This window comes from Euprymna scolopes, chromosome 46 (genome assembly GCF_053919585.1).
Source record: "Euprymna scolopes isolate OS-2025 chromosome 46, ASM5391958v1, whole genome shotgun sequence".
NCBI classification, from domain to species: Eukaryota; Metazoa; Mollusca; class Cephalopoda; order Sepiida; family Sepiolidae; genus Euprymna; species Euprymna scolopes.
Genome location: NC_136527.1, coordinates 12555568 through 12574301, shown reverse-complemented (window position 1 = coordinate 12574301; position 18734 = coordinate 12555568). Strand labels below are relative to the sequence as shown.

Below are 18734 nucleotides of genomic sequence, written 5' to 3'. Positions count from 1 at the left end.
GAGGAAAAGAGAAAGAAAGAAAAAGAGAAAGGAAAAGAGAAATAAAAAGAAAGAAAATGAAAAAGAGATAAAGGAAAAAGAGAAAGAGAGGAAATAAGAAAAAGAGGAAACAAGAAAGAAATGGAAGAAAAAAAGAAAAACGAAAAAAGGAAAAAAGAAAGAACAAAGAGAAAAAGAAAAAGAAAAAAGAAAAAAGAAAAAAAAGAAAAAAGAAAGAAAAAAGAAAAAAAGGAAAAAGGAAAAAGAAAAAAAGGAAAAAGAAAAAAAAGGAAAAAGAAAAAAGGAAAAAGAAAAAAGGAAAAAGAAAAAAGGAAACAGAAAAAAAGAAAAAAGAAAAAAGGAAAAAGAAAAAAGGAAAAAGAAAAAAAGAAAAAAAAAAGAAAAAAGAAAAAAGAAAAAAGGAAAAAAGGAAAAAAGAAAAGATTTTTTCTTTCTTTTTCTCTTTCTTTCTCGTTTTCAAAATAAAAAAAAAAATGAAAAAGAAAAAGGAAAAAGAAAAAAAAGAGAAAGAAAGGAAGAGAAATACGGAAATTAAAAAGGAAAAAAAATCAAAGAAAAGAAGAAAAAACCTGAAAGAAAAAGATAGGAAAAAAGAAAGAAATAGTCAAAGTGCAAAAGTAAAAAAAATTATCAAACTTTTATCTATCTATCTATCTATCTATATATATATATATATATATATATATATATATATATATATATATCGGTCTGTCCAGAACTAATCACCTCACTCTGTTTTCCTTTCCCTTTTCTTTCTTCTAATCTCCCCCCACCCATCTCTTTCTTTATTCCCCTATCCTTCTCCTGGTCTCTTCTCCCCCCCTCTTTCTCTCTCTCTCTCTCTCTCTCCATCCATAAGGGGAATAGGAGGTAAAAGAAAAATGATAAAAAGATTTCACATGAATGGATAGTCCGGTTAAGGGTAAAAAATACAAGAAGGGTAAAATCCAAACACGGTAGAATTAAAAACTTCCAATCCAACAGGTCAGTTCCAAATGGTCCAAAAGACAGAATTCCTTGGAAAAAATCACAAATGGAATGAGTTCTAAATCATTATATATATATATATATATATATATATATATATATATATATATATATATATATATATATAAAAGTTTGATAATTTTTTTACTTTTTTTAATGCAACCACCCTATTAAATTCAAGACAGGAACTAATATTCACATGCAGTCATAAACGTTGGTTTAAATTTAATAAATATAAACCACCTTAAATCATTAAAAATTACTTATTAGTAAAAATAGATTACAATTTTTTTTTTTTTAATAAATTAAGTTAGACTAATTATCCCCCTTGCGCCCTTTTATTAAAGAAAATATGACTAATTATCCCCCCTTGCATTATGTAATTATACAAACAACATTCGAAATATAAACCGTGGCGTCTTTAAATCAAAAGTACGCTAACGGAAATAATTTATTGCACAGGCGTCCCCTTTTTTAAAATTCATCATTCAATAAGGTGAAAAGCTATAGCAAACATCTATATGAGTATTTTAACCATAGTTCCTGATTTCAAAAGGCGAAAAATTAAAAGGTAAATTTTTGTACCTATATTTTTATGTATATACCTGTATATCTATGTATATGTATGTATGTGTCTATTTTTTCATATATGTGCATGTATATATTTGTAATGTTGTACTTAAAGCAAATTTATAATTTAAATTCAAATTTATATTTTACTCTATTTCTTTTTTATCTCTAACCCATATTAATTTTCTTATAAATTTTAAATCCAGACCTTTTATTTCAATTTTTTTCAGATACATCTGCCTTACTTTTAATGCTAGGTTTATTTATGGTGTCTTTTAAATTTAATAAAAACTCTTCACAATATTTGCTGACGAGGAAACCTTGTTTATTAAAAAACTATATGTAATAATTATTGTCCGTAACTTGATGTCTACCACAATAAAAACACTGTTTTCCGAAACGATCGTACAGATAATTGATTTTGTTGTTGTTCCTTTTTATGAAACTGATTTTTAATTTTAATTTAATTATAATTTGATTTTTAAATTTTAAATTATCAATCACATTACTTAATATATATATATATATATATAAAAGGCAAAACGCGCATGAGAGTATTTGTATGTCTAAAAAAGGTTTTTTCCAGGGGGGGGAGGTTACTACCACTTAGAACTTCTTATATACCCTGTAGATCATAATATGTACAAATTCCGAATGCGCGTCGCGGCTAGATTTATTTACAGCGACTTTTACACGATTCTTGCTATTTCAGCCCGTCTCTATATAAAAACCAAAATGTGTGTATGTGTATGCGTGTGCGGGTGCATTTTTTGTATATGATTTACCCTGCCAACACACATCCACCTCTAAACACCCAAGCAACGTCGGGTACCCCCACTAGTCTATCTATAAATATAAAAGCGAAAATTTGTTTTTTCTGTATATCCAACAAAGGCTTTTTTCCTGCTGCTTCTCGGCTTGCTCGCTCATTCTTATAACTTTTTATATGCGACACAGATGATAATATCTAACACTTCTGAAAAGACATTATAAATTTCTTTTATTTCAGCCACGTTTTATCTTGCAACAAAATTCGCTCTGTGAATTCGTTTTCTCTGCTCCTGCTGCTAGCATGAGATTTGACCTAGAAAACACCTTCGTTTTTAAATGCTTATTTTCCACCAGATAAAATGGCCGCTTGCGTTTCTATATGTCCAGCAAAGGCTTTTGTTTTTTTTCGCAGGGGTTCAAGGGGCATGGAGGGGAAGGGGGTTACTATATTTTAGAAATCTTTATATACTCTCTAGATTGTAATATCTACGATTTGCGAACGGAGATTCGTCTATATCTTTTATTTAAGCAACTTTTACAAAATTCATGCTATCCCCTTCTGACGCATGTTTGTTTGGCTTTTTCGTATAAATAAAGCGAAACTAATCGAAACAAAGGCAGTTCCTTGGCTTTCCCGCCAGGGACATCCAGAAAGCAATTAGCTTTGATCAATGTGGAGAAAACCCCTCATATCAGACAATTGCTATTCATTTGGACACTCCCTTTTTGTGGAGAAAGAAATACGGACGGCGGAAAGCTGTATGCTTAACTGGCTAGCAGCATGAACTCGTTCACTAAACTTTCACTTTCTGCATGTCAACTTTTTAACCGATAAATTTGAACGCTTTTCACATCCCTATCACCTTTTAGCATAGCAGTAAATCTCACGTTTTCTTTCACTATATTTGCCCCTTTCATATCGCTTCACGGGTTCGAGCCTACTTGCCTTTTATTTCTTTGTTTCATGTTCTTTTCCCCTCCACACACACACAAACACCCAGGAAACGCCGGGCACCCCTCCTAGTCTATAAATATAAAAGCGAAAATGTTTGTATGTGTGTTCGCTTTTTCTGTATGTCTACAAAAGGCTTTTTTCAGAGAAGCGGTCGCTCGCTTCACAACTTTTTAAAACTTTTTATATCACATATAAATCGTAATATCTCACAGTTAACAACGAAGCTCGCCTGTCTATTTAATTTGCTCGATTTCGGGAAGATAAATATTCAACATTTGTCGCTCGCCGCATGTGGGTTAGTCTTTTTCCTATAACATCTTGGGGGGGAAAAAAAAAGCGTTCAGCAGTAAATGAAATCCCACAGTCAAACTTGACCTCATTAACTCATTAAAACGTGCACCTGCCAAATCCAAGTAATTAAATAAATTCAAACGTGTTTCCGTTAGCATATCGCGGCGAGGCAATGGTTAACGTCAGTTTTTTTTTTTTTCACACTTTAATTTACAACTTTGCCTCAAAGGTTCAGGTTCGATCCTCATACTTACTTGTTTTTTTTAACCTCCCCCCCCCCCACCTCACCCTCGGAGTTTTCACACACACCTCCAAACACCCGAGCAACGCCGGGTACCCCGCGCTAGTCTAATATATAAAAGGCAAAATGTGTTTTAGTGTGTGTGTGTGTGTGTGTGTGTGTGTTTGTATGTCTGTCAACAACTTTTGACACACGCAACGAACACTGATAAAATCAGTATCGTTAGAAAGAGCAATCTCTCGGATGACAAATATCCAAACATTGGCCAAACACATTAATTCTTTGACTGTTAACTGGTTCACTTTTTGCATCAACATTTTTGCAAGTCATTCACGCCTATCGATCTCAACGTATGTTTAAAACACATTATTTCGCAGGCCCGTGACATAAGTGCGCCATGGGCGAGATGGCCAACGCATTTGCTTTTTTTTTTTCATTTTCTTTTTCTCTTTCGCGTTACAGCTACTGCGGCAAATTTTTTTTTTTTTTTTTTTTGCACTCACACGGGCACTTGCAGCTATTTTGATTGAAGAAAAGTTGGGCGTTTTTTTTTGGGGGGGGGGGGGGGGGTCTCAATAGCCTTACTATACCACCTCTCAACACCCTGGCAACGCCGAGTACCGAGGCAAGTAAAAAATAAAATATATAAAAAAGACTAAGAAATTCAACATAACAGGAAGTGACTCACTTGTATTTTCTGCCAATTTCCTTTTCGTGTAGACCAACATGTATGCATTTTTAGAAGAATGGAAACCTTTTGTTGATTTCGGGGCTTTGTTTTTCGACGTTGAACTACTTCCACCTGTTAAAAAAGAAAAGGTGTTTTTACTTTTAATTAAAAATTTTTTTTTTCCAATCATCTATATCTATATATAAAAGCCAAAGTGTGTGTGTGTGTGTGTGTGCGAATATATATATATACTTTAATTTTACCATCTTGGATCATTTTAGTAAATTGAATTGTAATTTTTATTTTTTATATATATATATATATATATATATATATATATTTTTTACACAGTGATCACCACTTACCAAGGCCCGGAAGCCACTCAGGGATAAGGGTTATTGCAAGTACATTACGTTAGTGTGGAGATTTGATGAAGTGTTTAATTAAGGGGGCGATTCATTAGGAATTTGTTAACATTGGACTTGAAGACATCCAAGTTGTAGTCCGGAGGGAAGCAGGCAGACGGAACAGAGTTCCACAGGTGTGCAGTTCTAAGAAAGAAGCATTGTTCATGGAATTCGCGTTTTGATTTAGGCACAGATATAGAGTGGGGGAAATTTTTCACAGTGGATTCAGCTAGACGGGTGTTTTTCGTGAAAGATTGGCGAGGGGGACCAGAGATTAGAGTTCAGACGAGCACCTGCCATGGAAATAACGATAAAACAAGGATAGGCTCGCAACGTCTCTTCTGTGGGAGAGAGGTTGCAGGGTAGAGAAAAGGGCATCCCCCACTAAGCCACAAAGTCTATTTTGTACTCTGTCAAGGCAGGATAGGCAGGATAGGCTGTTTTTACCAGATATGGCAACAGTATTCCATCCTTGGACGTACTTGGCTTTTATATAGATATAAATATATATATATATATATATATATATATATATATATATATATATGTCTCATTATTGTTTTGGGTTCAAATAGAATTATAAAGTTAGATCCCTGTCCAAGTAATCTATATCTACAATTGCAAGTGTTTAGACCGAAAATTGGCGGAGGAGTTTGGTAGAGTTCGGTGAAATGGTGAAGGAATTAATGTTTTTGACCAATTTATAATATATATATATATGTCTCATTATGGAAATAGATGTACGTTCTCACTTCTATTATTCATTGGACAGAGTGTTGTGTGACAGAACGGATATATATATATATATTTACAAATAGATAAACATTACTCTTTATTATTACAGAAAGAAGAATTTTTTGTTTAGTAGTTTCAGTTTGTGAACTTATTTTAGTCTAACAAAACAGTGTCTATTTATTATTAAAAAAAAAAAAAGAAATGAACGCAAATTTTATAAGGCGGTACACCTATCTCTCGCCCTCTCATTGGTTCGTTTGAGATATCCGCTATATATATATATATATATATATAAGCCAAAATGTGTGTTAGTGTGTGTGTTTGTATATGTCAGAAAAACTTTCAACAGAGGCGACGGATTTTCACGAGATTGGTATAATTTTCAAGCTCAACCTCTCGGACGACAAATATAAAAAATTGGTCAAAAACATTAATTCCTTCACCATTTCACCAAACTCTACCAAACTCCTCCGCCAATTTTGGGTCTAAACACTTGCAATTGTAGATATAGATTACTTGGACAGGGATTTAACTTTATAATTCTATTTGAGCCCAAAACAATAAATGCTAAGGGATCAAAATTGGAATCAAAGTTAAAAAAAAAAAATTGACGTTTGCGGTCTCTACCAACTTATCTCTATGGTAGTTAAGGGAGACTATTATATAAAAAGGCATCACCGTACATATTCACACTTTTAATATATACATAGGCACGTAAAGGTATGAACAGTACATAGGGCCCGAGCAAAGCCGGGCGGAACTGCTAGTGTATATATAAATTGGGGGTTTTATTCGTCCATCGTCATTTCACTGGATTGATTTGATTCTGATTACACCTGTGTAACCTTTTGCTGAAAATGACCTTCCAAAAATCATACTTTTAACTTTTTTCTTTTTTGACAATTGAGCAAGATTGTTGTTTCTCCATTACTCAAATGACCTTGAGTAATTATTTTGTTTCTTACATATGTCACCAAGCGTACGCTTTTATCAAAATAATATCTCCGTACACACGACCTAGGTATCCAACATAAGTTAATCAGAGCACATCTTAGCTTTTTTTCTTTCAAGTTGAAGCTTCGATTATGTCTACCATATACTAAAATCTGAAATCCAAGGGAAACACAGAAATCTTCCATCATCGAGGACAGAAACACGGCTGACCGACTTCTTACTTACCTTGTAAATGGACTTCATCCTCGTTGCCAAGATGCAAATTACGTCCCTGCATCTTTTCAATTTCTTCATCATTAAACTTGTACCAGGCCTGCGTACTACGATCCTTGATGTGAGCAATGTAGTGCCCACTGTAGGCACTAATGCCGCGGTGGATAAGGACAGCGCTCAAATCATAGACGACTGGTAACGACAATTCAACACCTGTACATAAAAAGGAGGGAAAAAATGAAATTTTTAAATTTTGAATCAAAAAGCAATGTTTTCGAAATCATATTAAAATGAAAATACTTTTGCAATATTATTGCCCCCCCACCCACCCCGCATAAGGAGCAGGGGAGAAAAATAAAAAGTATGACAAAAGACAAGCAAAGACAAGCAAAAACAAGCCAAGCATCTGGGATCTCCCTCCACGAATGTAAAAATTTACTTTCACCATGACTAACGTTTGTGCAAAAAATTTTTTTAAATCCAAGGTGTGGTTATTGAGAAAAGTGCAAACAAACGAAAGGAAGTGAATTACTAGGTCCAGTCCCTTTGTCAGGGGATCAATAAGCTTATCAGATGAACAAAGGTATAAGAAATGTGTTTATCAGCAGAACAATAGTGAGGAAGTTATTCACCTAGGAAGACAAAAGAAGCTGAATGAGATTGCTAGTCCAGGTGTAGCAAACAAAAGGACCCGAGATATATTTATAGTTAATTTTACAATTGAGAACGGTTGAGGACAGTTATGAGGTCAGAGTCCAAAACCAGTTATGAAACCTTGTAGGTGATACCCTTGATCACTTCAATAAAAAAAAATGTGATCACTTAAAAAGAAAAAAATGTGATCACTTAAAAAAATGTGATCACTTAAAAAAATGTGATCACTTAAAAAGAAAAAATCTTGATCACTTAAAAAGAAAAAATCTTGATCACTTAAAAAGAAAAAATCTTGATCACTTAAAAAGAAAAAAATGTGATCACTTAAAAAAATGTGGTCACTTGAAAAGAAAAAAATGTGATCACTTAAAAAGAAAAAAATGTGATCACTTAAAAAGAAAAAAATGTGATCACTTAAAAAAATGTGATCACTTAAGAAAAAAATGTGATCACTTAAAAAGAAAAAATCTTGATCAATTAAAAAAAAATGTGATCACTTAAAAAGAAAATTGATCACTTAAAAAGAAAAAAATGTGATCACTTAAAAAGAAAAAAATGTGATCACTTAAAAAGAAAAAAATGTGATCACTTAAAAAGAAAAAATCTTGATCACTTAAAAAGAAAAAATCTTGATCACTTAAAAAGAAAAAAATGTGATCACTTAAAAAAATGTGGTCACTTGAAAAGAAAAAAATGTGATCACTTAAAAAGAAAAAATCTTGATCACTTAAAAAGAAAAAAAATTTGATCAATTAAAAAAATGTGATCGCTTAAAAAGAAAAAAACGTGATCACTTAAAAAGAAAATTGATCACTTAAAAAGAAAAAAATGTGATCACTTAAAAAAATGTGATCACTTAAAAAGAAAAAATCTTGATCACTTAAAAAAAAATGTGATCACTTTAAAAAGAAAAAATCTTGATCAATTAAAAAAAAATGTGATCACTTAAAAAGAAAATTGATCACTTAAAAAGAAAAAAATGTGATCACTTAAAAAGAAAAAAATGTGATCACTTAAAAAGAAAAAAATGTGATCACTTAAAAAGAAAAAATCTTGATCACTTAAAAAGAAAAAATCTTGATCACTTAAAAAGAAAAAAATGTGATCACTTAAAAAAATGTGGTCACTTGAAAAGAAAAAAATGTGATCACTTAAAAAGAAAAAATCTTGATCACTTAAAAAGAAAAAAAATTTGATCAATTAAAAAAATGTGATCGCTTAAAAAGAAAAAAACGTGATCACTTAAAAAGAAAATTGATCACTTAAAAAGAAAAAAATGTGATCACTTAAAAAAATGTGATCACTTAAAAAGAAAAAATCTTGATCACTTAAAAAAAAATGTGATCACTTTAAAAAGAAAAAATCTTGATCAATTAAAAAAAAATGTGATCACTTAAAAAGAAAATTGATCACTTAAAAAGAAAAAAATGTGATCACTTAAAAAGAAAAAAATGTGATCACTTAAAAAGAAAAAAATGTGATCACTTAAAAAGAAAAAATCTTGATCACTTAAAAAGAAAAAATCTTGATCACTTAAAAAGAAAAAAATGTGATCACTTAAAAAAATGTGGTCACTTGAAAAGAAAAAAATGTGATCACTTAAAAAGAAAAAATCTTGATCACTTAAAAAGAAAAAAAATTTGATCAATTAAAAAAATGTGATCGCTTAAAAAGAAAAAAACGTGATCACTTAAAAAGAAAATTGATCACTTAAAAAGAAAAAAATGTGATCACTTAAAAAGAAAAAATCTTGATCACTTAAAAAAAAATGTGATCACTTAAAAAAAATGTGATCACTTAAAAAGAAAAAATCTTGATCACTTAAAAAGAAAAAATCTTGATCACTTAAAAAGAAAAAAATGTGATCACTTAAAAAAATGTGGTCACTTGAAAAGAAAAAAATGTGATCACTTAAAAAGAAAAAATCTTGATCACTTAAAAAGAAAAAAAATTTGATCAATTAAAAAAATGTGATCGCTTAAAAAGAAAAAAACGTGATCACTTAAAAAGAAAATTGATCACTTAAAAAGAAAAAAATGTGATCACTTAAAAAGAAAAAATCTTGATCACTTAAAAAAAAATGTGATCACTTAAAAAAAATGTGATCACTTAAAAAGAAAAAATCTTGATCACTTAAAAAGAAAAAATCTTGATCACTTAAAAAGAAAAAAATGTGATCACTTAAAAAAATGTGGTCACTTGAAAAGAAAAAAATGTGATCACTTAAAAAGAAAAAATCTTGATCACTTAAAAAGAAAAAAATCTTGATCAATTAAAAAAATGTGATCGCTTAAAAAGAAAAAAACGTGATCACTTAAAAAGAAAATTGATCACTTAAAAAGAAAAAAATGTGATCACTTAAAAAAATGTGATCACTTAAAAAGAAAAAATCTTGATCACTTAAAAAAAAATGTGATCACTTTAAAAAGAAAAAATCTTGATCAATTAAAAAAAAAATGTGATCACTTAAAAAGAAAAAAATGTGATCACTTAAAAAGAAAAAATCTTGATCAATTAAAAAAAATGTGATCACTTAAAAAAAAAAAAAAAAGTCACTTCAAGAGAAAAAAAAGGAAAAGAAAACTTGGTGCTTCATCATTATAAGAGAGAAATTCAAAAATCAAAACATTGAATTTCAAGTAAAACCAATCTCATCTCCTTAACTGTCATGTCACAGTAATGAACATATCCAAAAATTACGGAAAACGATGAAGTAGAAAATCAATTATTAATGAAAATATTTTTCGAAGACAATTAGCGAAATTTAAGCTTCATTAAAAAAGAAACTGGAGAGATCGAATCCCAACAAAGGAAGTAATTATTTTCTGAAACTCTTAGGCCAATTTAGCAAAACTCAATTTTCATTAATTGTCTTCGAAAATTGTATTAATTATTAATCTTCTACCTGATCGTTTTTCATCATTTTTTGACAACATTATCAGCATCATAACATTCCATTCAGGTCCAAATCGGAGCATGCCTCACTTAGAGGATTGTTTGTGAGGATGTATGAGATAATCTGCACGTTAGTGCCATAGGGACACCGAACATCCTGTACATAGCCTCATTCTTGTAGGTTGTTTTGTGTTTTAGCAACCAGGTCCAGTTGAGTGTTGCCCGCTTGGTTGACAAAGGGGAGGCAACTCTAACAAAGATTGACAGAGGATTATCTCCCTTTCATCGCCAAAAGGGGGTAAATTCAAAGCCTGCTGAGAAGTTTTCTTTTTTTGACGGAAAAGAAAAATGGTCGATTTAAAGTTGCCGGTAATTGTCCTGCATGCCTTGTTGAGCCTGACGTAAGCCTTTGCAGCATGAGCCCATTAAGTAGTATCAGTCGACAGGTCCACATCGGAGCATGCCTCACTTAAAGGATAGTTTGTGAGGATGTGCGGGATAGTCTGCATGTCAGTACCACAGCCACACCAAGCATCCTGTACATAGAACAACCTACAAAAATAGGGGCTATGTTTTAGCAACTTCTGCTCGAGCCCAGTTGGGGGAATTAAAAATCAGAAGAGCCACATGGCTGATTTCAGGTTGCCGGTAATTGTCCTGCATGGCGTGCTGAGCTCGACGTCAACCTTTGCAACATGAGCCCATGCGCAATATTCTGTGGTCAAGTTGGTTGGTTGTTTTTGTTTTACGGCATATCAACCTTTTTCAGGTTATTTAATGCCGAATCTAGTTATTTTGAGGAACGATTCTTAATGGAGTATATTTTTTTTTAACGTCAGATTCTATTTAACCCATAGTTGGGACCCTAACAGGTACTACCACTCCGGGTCAGAGTGGACCTGGGAGCAATGGCAATTAAAGGGTGGCTCCACACTCCCCAAGGCCCGCAAGGTGAGGCCTCCATCGGATATAGTTTTAGGTCATATCCAGGACCCTGTGGTCAAGTAGCACAGCGCTAAAGCGTAGCATCTGTGCCTCGGCTACTTAAGAGCTGTTAGCTATAGTTCCGACCAGGCTGTTGGACATGTTTATTACTGTAACAATTTAGTAGATACCGTTGGTTATACTTGAAATTCAATTGAATTATTTGGATTCATTAGACTTGAGTGTAATTTTCACAATGTTTCAGTCGATGTAACCTCCTGCCTTCTTCAGCTGTACCTTGTCGAACTCGGAAATGTTAGACGGAATTTCTCAGTGAACCCTTTAACTTTTGTTCCGTCGGCTACGACTGGATAGAGGTCCTAAGTGATTCGCAATTGTATTTTTCGGTCGCCCACACTGAAGATTGAACCTTCAAGCTTCAGGAGAATATCGCTTTCACAATTAATTTTCTAGAAGTCTAAGCCATGTTTAGTTTCAGAACAGTTTCCGATGGTTCGTTGTTCCACCACAAGTCCTGAGAGGTGACTGGTTTGCAGTAGACAGAACAGTTTCCGATGGTTCGTTGTTCCACACAAGTCCTGAGAGGTGACTGGTTTGCAGTAGACAGAACAGTTTCCGATGGTTCGTTGTTCCACGCAAGTCCTGAGAGGTGACTGGTTTGCAGTAGACAGAACAGTTTCCGATGGTTCGTTGTTACACGCAAGTCCTGAGAGGTGACTGGTTTGCAGTAGACAGTTCCACAGAGCAAAATATTCTTACCGTGTCGAGACAGAAAAAACATGCGAAATTGCTACAGAAAAGGTTTAATATTTATGGAGCAATTCTGGTTTCTGATTGGTTGGTAGCAGAACGTGAATTAATTCGATTCGTCAGTTCCTAGCAGCATCGTTTATAAATAGAATCGCCCGACTGTGTGGGATCATACGCCATTATGAATAAAAAATATTGCAACAAATATTTTCGAAGTACTCTAACCACTGTGCCACGAGTTTTTGCAGAAATTCAATAGTTCGAATTCTGCTCTTATAATAAACAAGCACCAAAAATTTATTTGAATTTATCAGCAAAGTTTTTAAACGATCGTAAAGGATTCGATCTTCTCACCTGACCCTTTGGCATATTCCGTCATGTCAAGAACTTCTGGAAATTGGATAAAGCTGTTAAGTTTCTTCTTCTGCCCTGTTTGTCTGCGGAATAAGAAACAATGGCACCACAATTATACAACATTAATAAATAACATCATTTCGTGAGAGGGGAGGGGGGGAAATCAAGTCTTGCGATTGCAAAGGAAGGAAACATTTTAGTTCTTTTTATTACTTGTATTGATCCGACTTGTTATTTGTGCAAAGTTCCGGTCGACATCGGGCAAACTTTTTAATCGGTTTTTGGCTGAAAATTTGGCTGCCAAGGGGTCAAAGTTCAACTATTTGACCTTTGAAAACTGAACCAAACTCTTCTGCCAATTTTGGGTCTGAACGCTCAAAATTTTAAATATAGGTTACTTCAACACGGATCAAACTTTTTAATTTGATTTGAGCCCAAAAAAATAAATGTTAAGGGGTTAAAATTGGGATCAAAGTTAAAAAAAAATTGACCTCTACCAAATTATTCAGCCAATTTCTGATCTAAACATTTGAAATTTTACATAAATGGTATTCAAAGATAGAGCAAGCTTTTTAATCGGTTTGGGTCGAAAATTTGAGCTGCCAAGGGGTCAACGTTCAAAAGATTTGACCTTTGCATAAAGGATATTTTACATAAAGTGTATTCAGACATGCAGCAAGCTTTTTAATTAGCGTTTGGGCAAAAATTTGGCTGCCAAAAGGTCAAAGCTGGAAGAGTTGACCATTGCAAACTCTACCAAACTCCTCCACCAATTTTGGGGCTAAACACGTGAAAATTTAGATGTAGATTACCTGGACATGAGTCAAACTTTATATATATATATATATATATATATATATATATATGCACATAAAGTTATGAACAGTATATAAAGTCCGAGCAAAGCCAGGCTAAACTGCTAGTATATATATATATATATATATATATATATATATACAAACAAGCATTTTTTTTTTTTTTTTTACATGGGTGTCACCACTTATCAAGGCCCAGAGGCCACTCAAGGATAAGGGTTAATAGGTATACATTAGTCATTGTGATTTTAGCATAGTAAACAGTGGGAATTTTGTAACTTGGATTACTTAGGGGGACGATTCAATTAGAACTTGTTCACATTGGACTTTTTCTTTTTTTTTTTTTCATAGGTATCACCACATTATCAAGGCCAAGAGGCCACTCAAGGATAAGGGTTAAAGAGTGTACAGTAGAAATTGGACAATATAATAATCATTAGTAATGAAAATTTGGTAAATTTGATAACTTATATGGAACGGCTCATCAAGAACTTATTTACGTTAGACTTGAAGACAACCATATTGTAGTCAGCCGGAAAGCAGGAAAACGGAAGACAATTCCACAGGCGTGCAGTTCTAATAAAAAAGCTTTGTTCATGGAATCTACGTTTAGGTTCAGGCACAGATAAAGAGTGGGGGGAATTATTGATATAAGCATACATATATATTTAAATGAGTGGGGGCACCAACAATTGTTATGTTTTTTTTTTATAATATATACAGTTGTGCCCGATATTATTCATACCCCCCTTGAAAATTGAGTTTATTAGGTGTAACTTTTGTAAGAATTTATTGTTTACGTCCATATTGATACATATTCTTAATAAACCTCTTCTGATCATTTTCGTCATTTTAAAATCTCGGGATACTTGTAATAAAAGAAATATACAGCTATTTATAAAATCTGCAATGTTCAAAAATAATCATACCCCCTTATTTTTTCAGTATTAATCGAGTTTCTGACTGTTTGTTTTCTGTTTGATTCTTATTTTGAATGCTTTTATACAACCTTTGATTAATTTCATTTCGTTTTTTGCATTTTTCAGAAATTAAAATGATATCAACTGAAAACCAATAAAAGAATAAAAATTATTAGAATGGGGAAGAAAAAAGAGCTTAGTAATGATCTTAGGACTAAAATTGTGAATTCACATAAGGATGGTTTAGGTTACAAGTCAATTTTCAAGAAATTTGAGGTCCCTACAGCAACAGTACAGAGCATCATCAAAAAATTCCAGAGCCACCACACAACAAACAACTTGATTGGTAGAGGAAGAAAAAGGAAACTGTCTGCTAGAGCCACCAGGAATATTGTAAGAAGTGTTAATGCAAATCCAACCACCACTAATAAGGACATTTTAGAAAATCTGGAGTCTTCTGGCATAAAAATATCAAGGCAAACATTGCAAAGGACTCTGCATGAAAATGGTCTGAAAGGAAGAAGACCAAGAAGGACTCCATTGCACACCGGAAAACACCTTGCAGCACGTCTAAAGTTTGCTAGGACCCATGTGAATTCTCCAGAGTCCGTTTTTTCAAGTATTTTGTGGACTGACGAAACAAAAATTGAATTGTTTGGCCATATGGATGCTTCTTACGTTTGAAGGAAGAAAGGAGAAGCTTACAACCCAAAGAACACCATACCCACGGTGAAACATGGTGGTGGTAGCCTAATGTTTTGGGGCTCCTTTTCGGCTAGTGGTCCAGGTAGTTTGGTCAAGATAGATGGAACCATGAAGAAGGAGCAATATTTGGAGATACTCAAGAAAAACATTAGACAGGATGCGGAGAAGCTCCATTTAGGACCAAACTGGGTCCTTCAACAGGATAATGATCCAAAACATACTGCCAAAATAGTCAAGAAATGGTTTGAGGATAATCAAATTAATGTTTTGAAATGGCCTAGCCAGAGTCCCGACCTGAACCCTATCGAAAACCTCTGGCACATATTGAAAACTGAGGTTAAAAAGCGGAAACCTAGAAATTTGAGGGATTTGGAGAACTACTGCATTGAAGAATGGTCAAAAATCAGTGTTGATGCTTGTAAAAACCTTGTTGATAAATATCCCAAACGGTTACAGGCAGTTATTAAGAATAAAGGGCATGCTATTGACTATTAGTAAGAGAGGTATGAATAATTTTGAACTAGTGCCATTATTGTTTTTCTTTGTATAATGTTTCAAACTTGCATAATTTATTTATTTGTTGAGTTTAAATTAAATGCTTATGCTTGATTTATTGTTTGAAATCCCTTTAATATTGTCTACCTTCTGGTTTGAGCAATATTCTTATAGAAATCTCAAAGATCCGAGGGGTATGAATAATATCGGGCACAAGTGTATATATAAAGTTATGAAAATATGGCAATTAAGCTACACAGAATATTTCGCATTTCATCCTTGTGAGAATTCATTAGGCTTATTCGAAAAGTTGTGATGACCGCACGTTTTTATACAGGATGAGTCACGGGAAAACGGATATTTTTACAACGCTCCTTGCTCTCCTTGAGTAAGGGATAGGGAGTGAGTAAGGTCATCTTTAAACCTGCTTAAGATTTTTGTTGAAATATTCGCAGAGTTTTGTTTTCCTTAAAAACAAATTTCCCCTGAGTCACCCTGTATAAACACAAAAATGCGCGATCACCACAACTCTTTGAATAAAACGGACAAATTCTCACAAGGATGAAATGCGGAATATTCTGTGTAGCTTAATTGCCATATATATTTTCATAACTTACTACCTAGCTCTACTTATGTATTGAGCACTGTTGAAGTAAATACCAAATAATTTATCTTTTTATATCAATTTATGCGATTAAATGAAATAGTAAAATATAATATATATAGTTATATATATATATATTTATAAAAGTGAAATTGTGTGTGTGTGTAGTTCCCTATCAAACTACTTTGTCAGTTTTCAGTCTACAGACTCGAGATTTGACATAAGGAATATTGAGATTTGGGAAAATCTTTTTAATCAGTTTTCGGTCAGAAATTTGGCTGCCAAGAGGTCAAAGTTGAAAGAGTTGACTTTTGCAGACTCTACCAAACTCGTCCGCCAATTTTGAATCTAAACACTTCAAATTTTAGGTATAGGTTACCTGGACAGGATTCAAACTTTTTAATATATATATATATATATATATATATATATACACTAGCAGTTCCGCCCGGCTTTGCTCAGGCCGTATGTACTGTTCATACCTTTACGTGCCTATGTATATATTAAAAAGTGTAAATATGTACGGTAATGCCTTTCTATATAATAGTCTTCGTTAACTACCATAGAGAAAAGTTGGTGGAGACCGCAGACATAAACTTTTTTTTTAAATTTTGACCCCAATTTCGACCCCTTAACATTTGTTTTGGGCTCAAATAGAATTATAAAGTTAGATCCCTGTCCAAATAATCTATATCTACAATTGCAAGTGTTTAGACCCAAAATTGCCAGAGGAGTTTGGTAGAGTTCTCAAAAGTCAAATCGTTGAACTTTGACCTTTTAACAGCAAAATTTCTGGCCGAGAACAGATTAAAAAGATTTTCCCAAATCTCAATACCCCTTATTGCAAATTTCGAGTCTGTAGACTGAAAATTGACAGAGTAGTTTGGTAGGAAAATATACACAGACACACAGACATTTTCACTTTTATATATAGATTGAGAGAGTGAGTGAGATTTACAGAAAAGAAATAGAAATTGCGTACTCACTTGTCAAATACAAATCTCAATAACTGTAAATTGAGAACGGGGGGTAATTTTTGCAATTGGATGATGCGGATGGCGTTTTGTTTCGTCTTACACTGTGAACACATGTATTTGTTATCACCTTCGAGTTTCTCTTCCTACAAGAAAAAAGGAAAACAAAAGGAAACGATGCAGAAGAGATTGTAATAATTGCACTCAACGTGATGGTTAGAATCTTAAAAAGATCTCTCGGTTGGAATATATGGCATCCAGTAAGAGGTCGCATCCTTAGCTTAAAAAAAAAGTGTGGTGGTCCTCTTCTTGTGCTGCGAGATGACGCCACAAAAATAGCAAAAAAAAAATGATGAATGTCAGAAGTGTGAAGGGCCAATGTTGCCTTCACATTTTTTTTACAAGTTTCAGAAAAATCTAACAGATGGGGCAAAGTGTCATTTTTTGCAATTTTGGGACATTTGTGACCCCTTTTGAGCTCATGGGAACGCTGAATCCCAGTGAAAATGGAGAAATGGTACAGTTTCACGCCTTAAGACATCTATATTTGAATTCAGCACCATGGAAAATCACTATATAGACATACATATCAAGTTTTTGAGTAATATGAAAAAAGACTCCAAAAAGGCATGTTTTTTAGCCCTAAAAGTCCCCGGGGATGCAAACCAGAATTTTGCCAGGGTCACTCATACTGAATTTATATTAAGAACAATGGCCTCCACATTTTGGCCAAGTTTCAGGAAAATCTAATGAATGGATCAAACGCTATGGGTCAAAAAGTGTCATTGTTACATGATAAGGGCTGTCCCCTTTTCATGTAAGTATAAAAATAGAGAGATTAGTTAAAATGAAAATGAAATAGCAATAGACGAAATTCGAACCAACCTCGTAATTTAGGTTTAGAAATAGATTACGTGTGAGAATTTAAAAATGTAAAACAAACGATTGTTTAGATATAGAGATAAAATATTTCAAGAAAAGAATGTTAACTATCAAGTTTGTTATGAAATTTTAATTGAAAGAATGCAGCTATAAGATAATGTTTTTAACATATTGGAAAAATAGGTTACTGAGTATAGGTTAAAATTCCTTTTGTAGAAAAAGGAAAAGTTTTGGACACGCATGTCCAGAACACGTGAAAGAAGGCACATGTTTTAACATGTGTATGACGTCACGGAAAATAGAAAGTTCTAGGGATAGAGAAAAACTTTAGAGCTAAAAGAAAACAGAAACTGGGAGAAACTCAGAGAGTCTGAACGTCTAGAAACGAGACGATCATTTTTAAAAGTGATATGTGAAGCTTTGAATTCTTGATGATGGAAATCACGGCCGGTCGTGTGAAGAATAAACTAATCTGTATTTTTGTAGAACGTCGTCTTGTGTTTGTGATTCCTACAAAAAGGTAAATTGTATTGTTATTATATGTCTGTGTTATAAAATGTCGTGACATACACATCTCATATCTACACTAAGACTGTCTGAACACTACCCCCTACACTCAAAGAGTTTCCCCTTCTCCTTCTTCAACACATCTAAGGAATGAACATTTAATATATAAGAATCATAACATGAACAATCTCTCTCTCTGAGTCTTTCAACATTCCTCTCAAACACTCTCTCTAAGATACAACAAGTCATCTAATAAGTCTCTTACAACAACATCCCTCTCTCTCTAAGATAAGCATCTCTCTCTTTTACTACCCCTCTCTTTTCCTATAACCCCAAGATGCAATATCATTTTTGGCCCCTGGAGACACTGAATAAATAAATAAAAAGTGTAAATGGATAACGGTTCTTGAGTTGACCACCGTGAAAAACTACTATATAGT

General features: G+C 33.1%; 1 protein-coding gene across 2 annotated transcripts in view; it reads right to left on the bottom strand.

Annotated features, from left to right (window-relative positions):
- The window catches only part of LOC145271211 (ubiquitin carboxyl-terminal hydrolase 48-like), a 203116-nt gene that overhangs the window by 113541 nt on the left and 70841 nt on the right, over positions 1–18734 (bottom strand). For both annotated transcript variants that reach the window (XM_080126775.1, XM_080126774.1), the window contains exons 10-13: positions 16918–17051; positions 12393–12475; positions 6807–7007; positions 4504–4617 (exon numbers count right to left, since the gene is read on the bottom strand). In XM_080126775.1, the coding sequence (XP_079982901.1) occupies positions 4504–4617; positions 6807–7007; positions 12393–12475; positions 16918–17051 (532 nt within the window). The remainder of the gene's footprint in view (positions 1–4503; positions 4618–6806; positions 7008–12392; positions 12476–16917; positions 17052–18734) is intronic.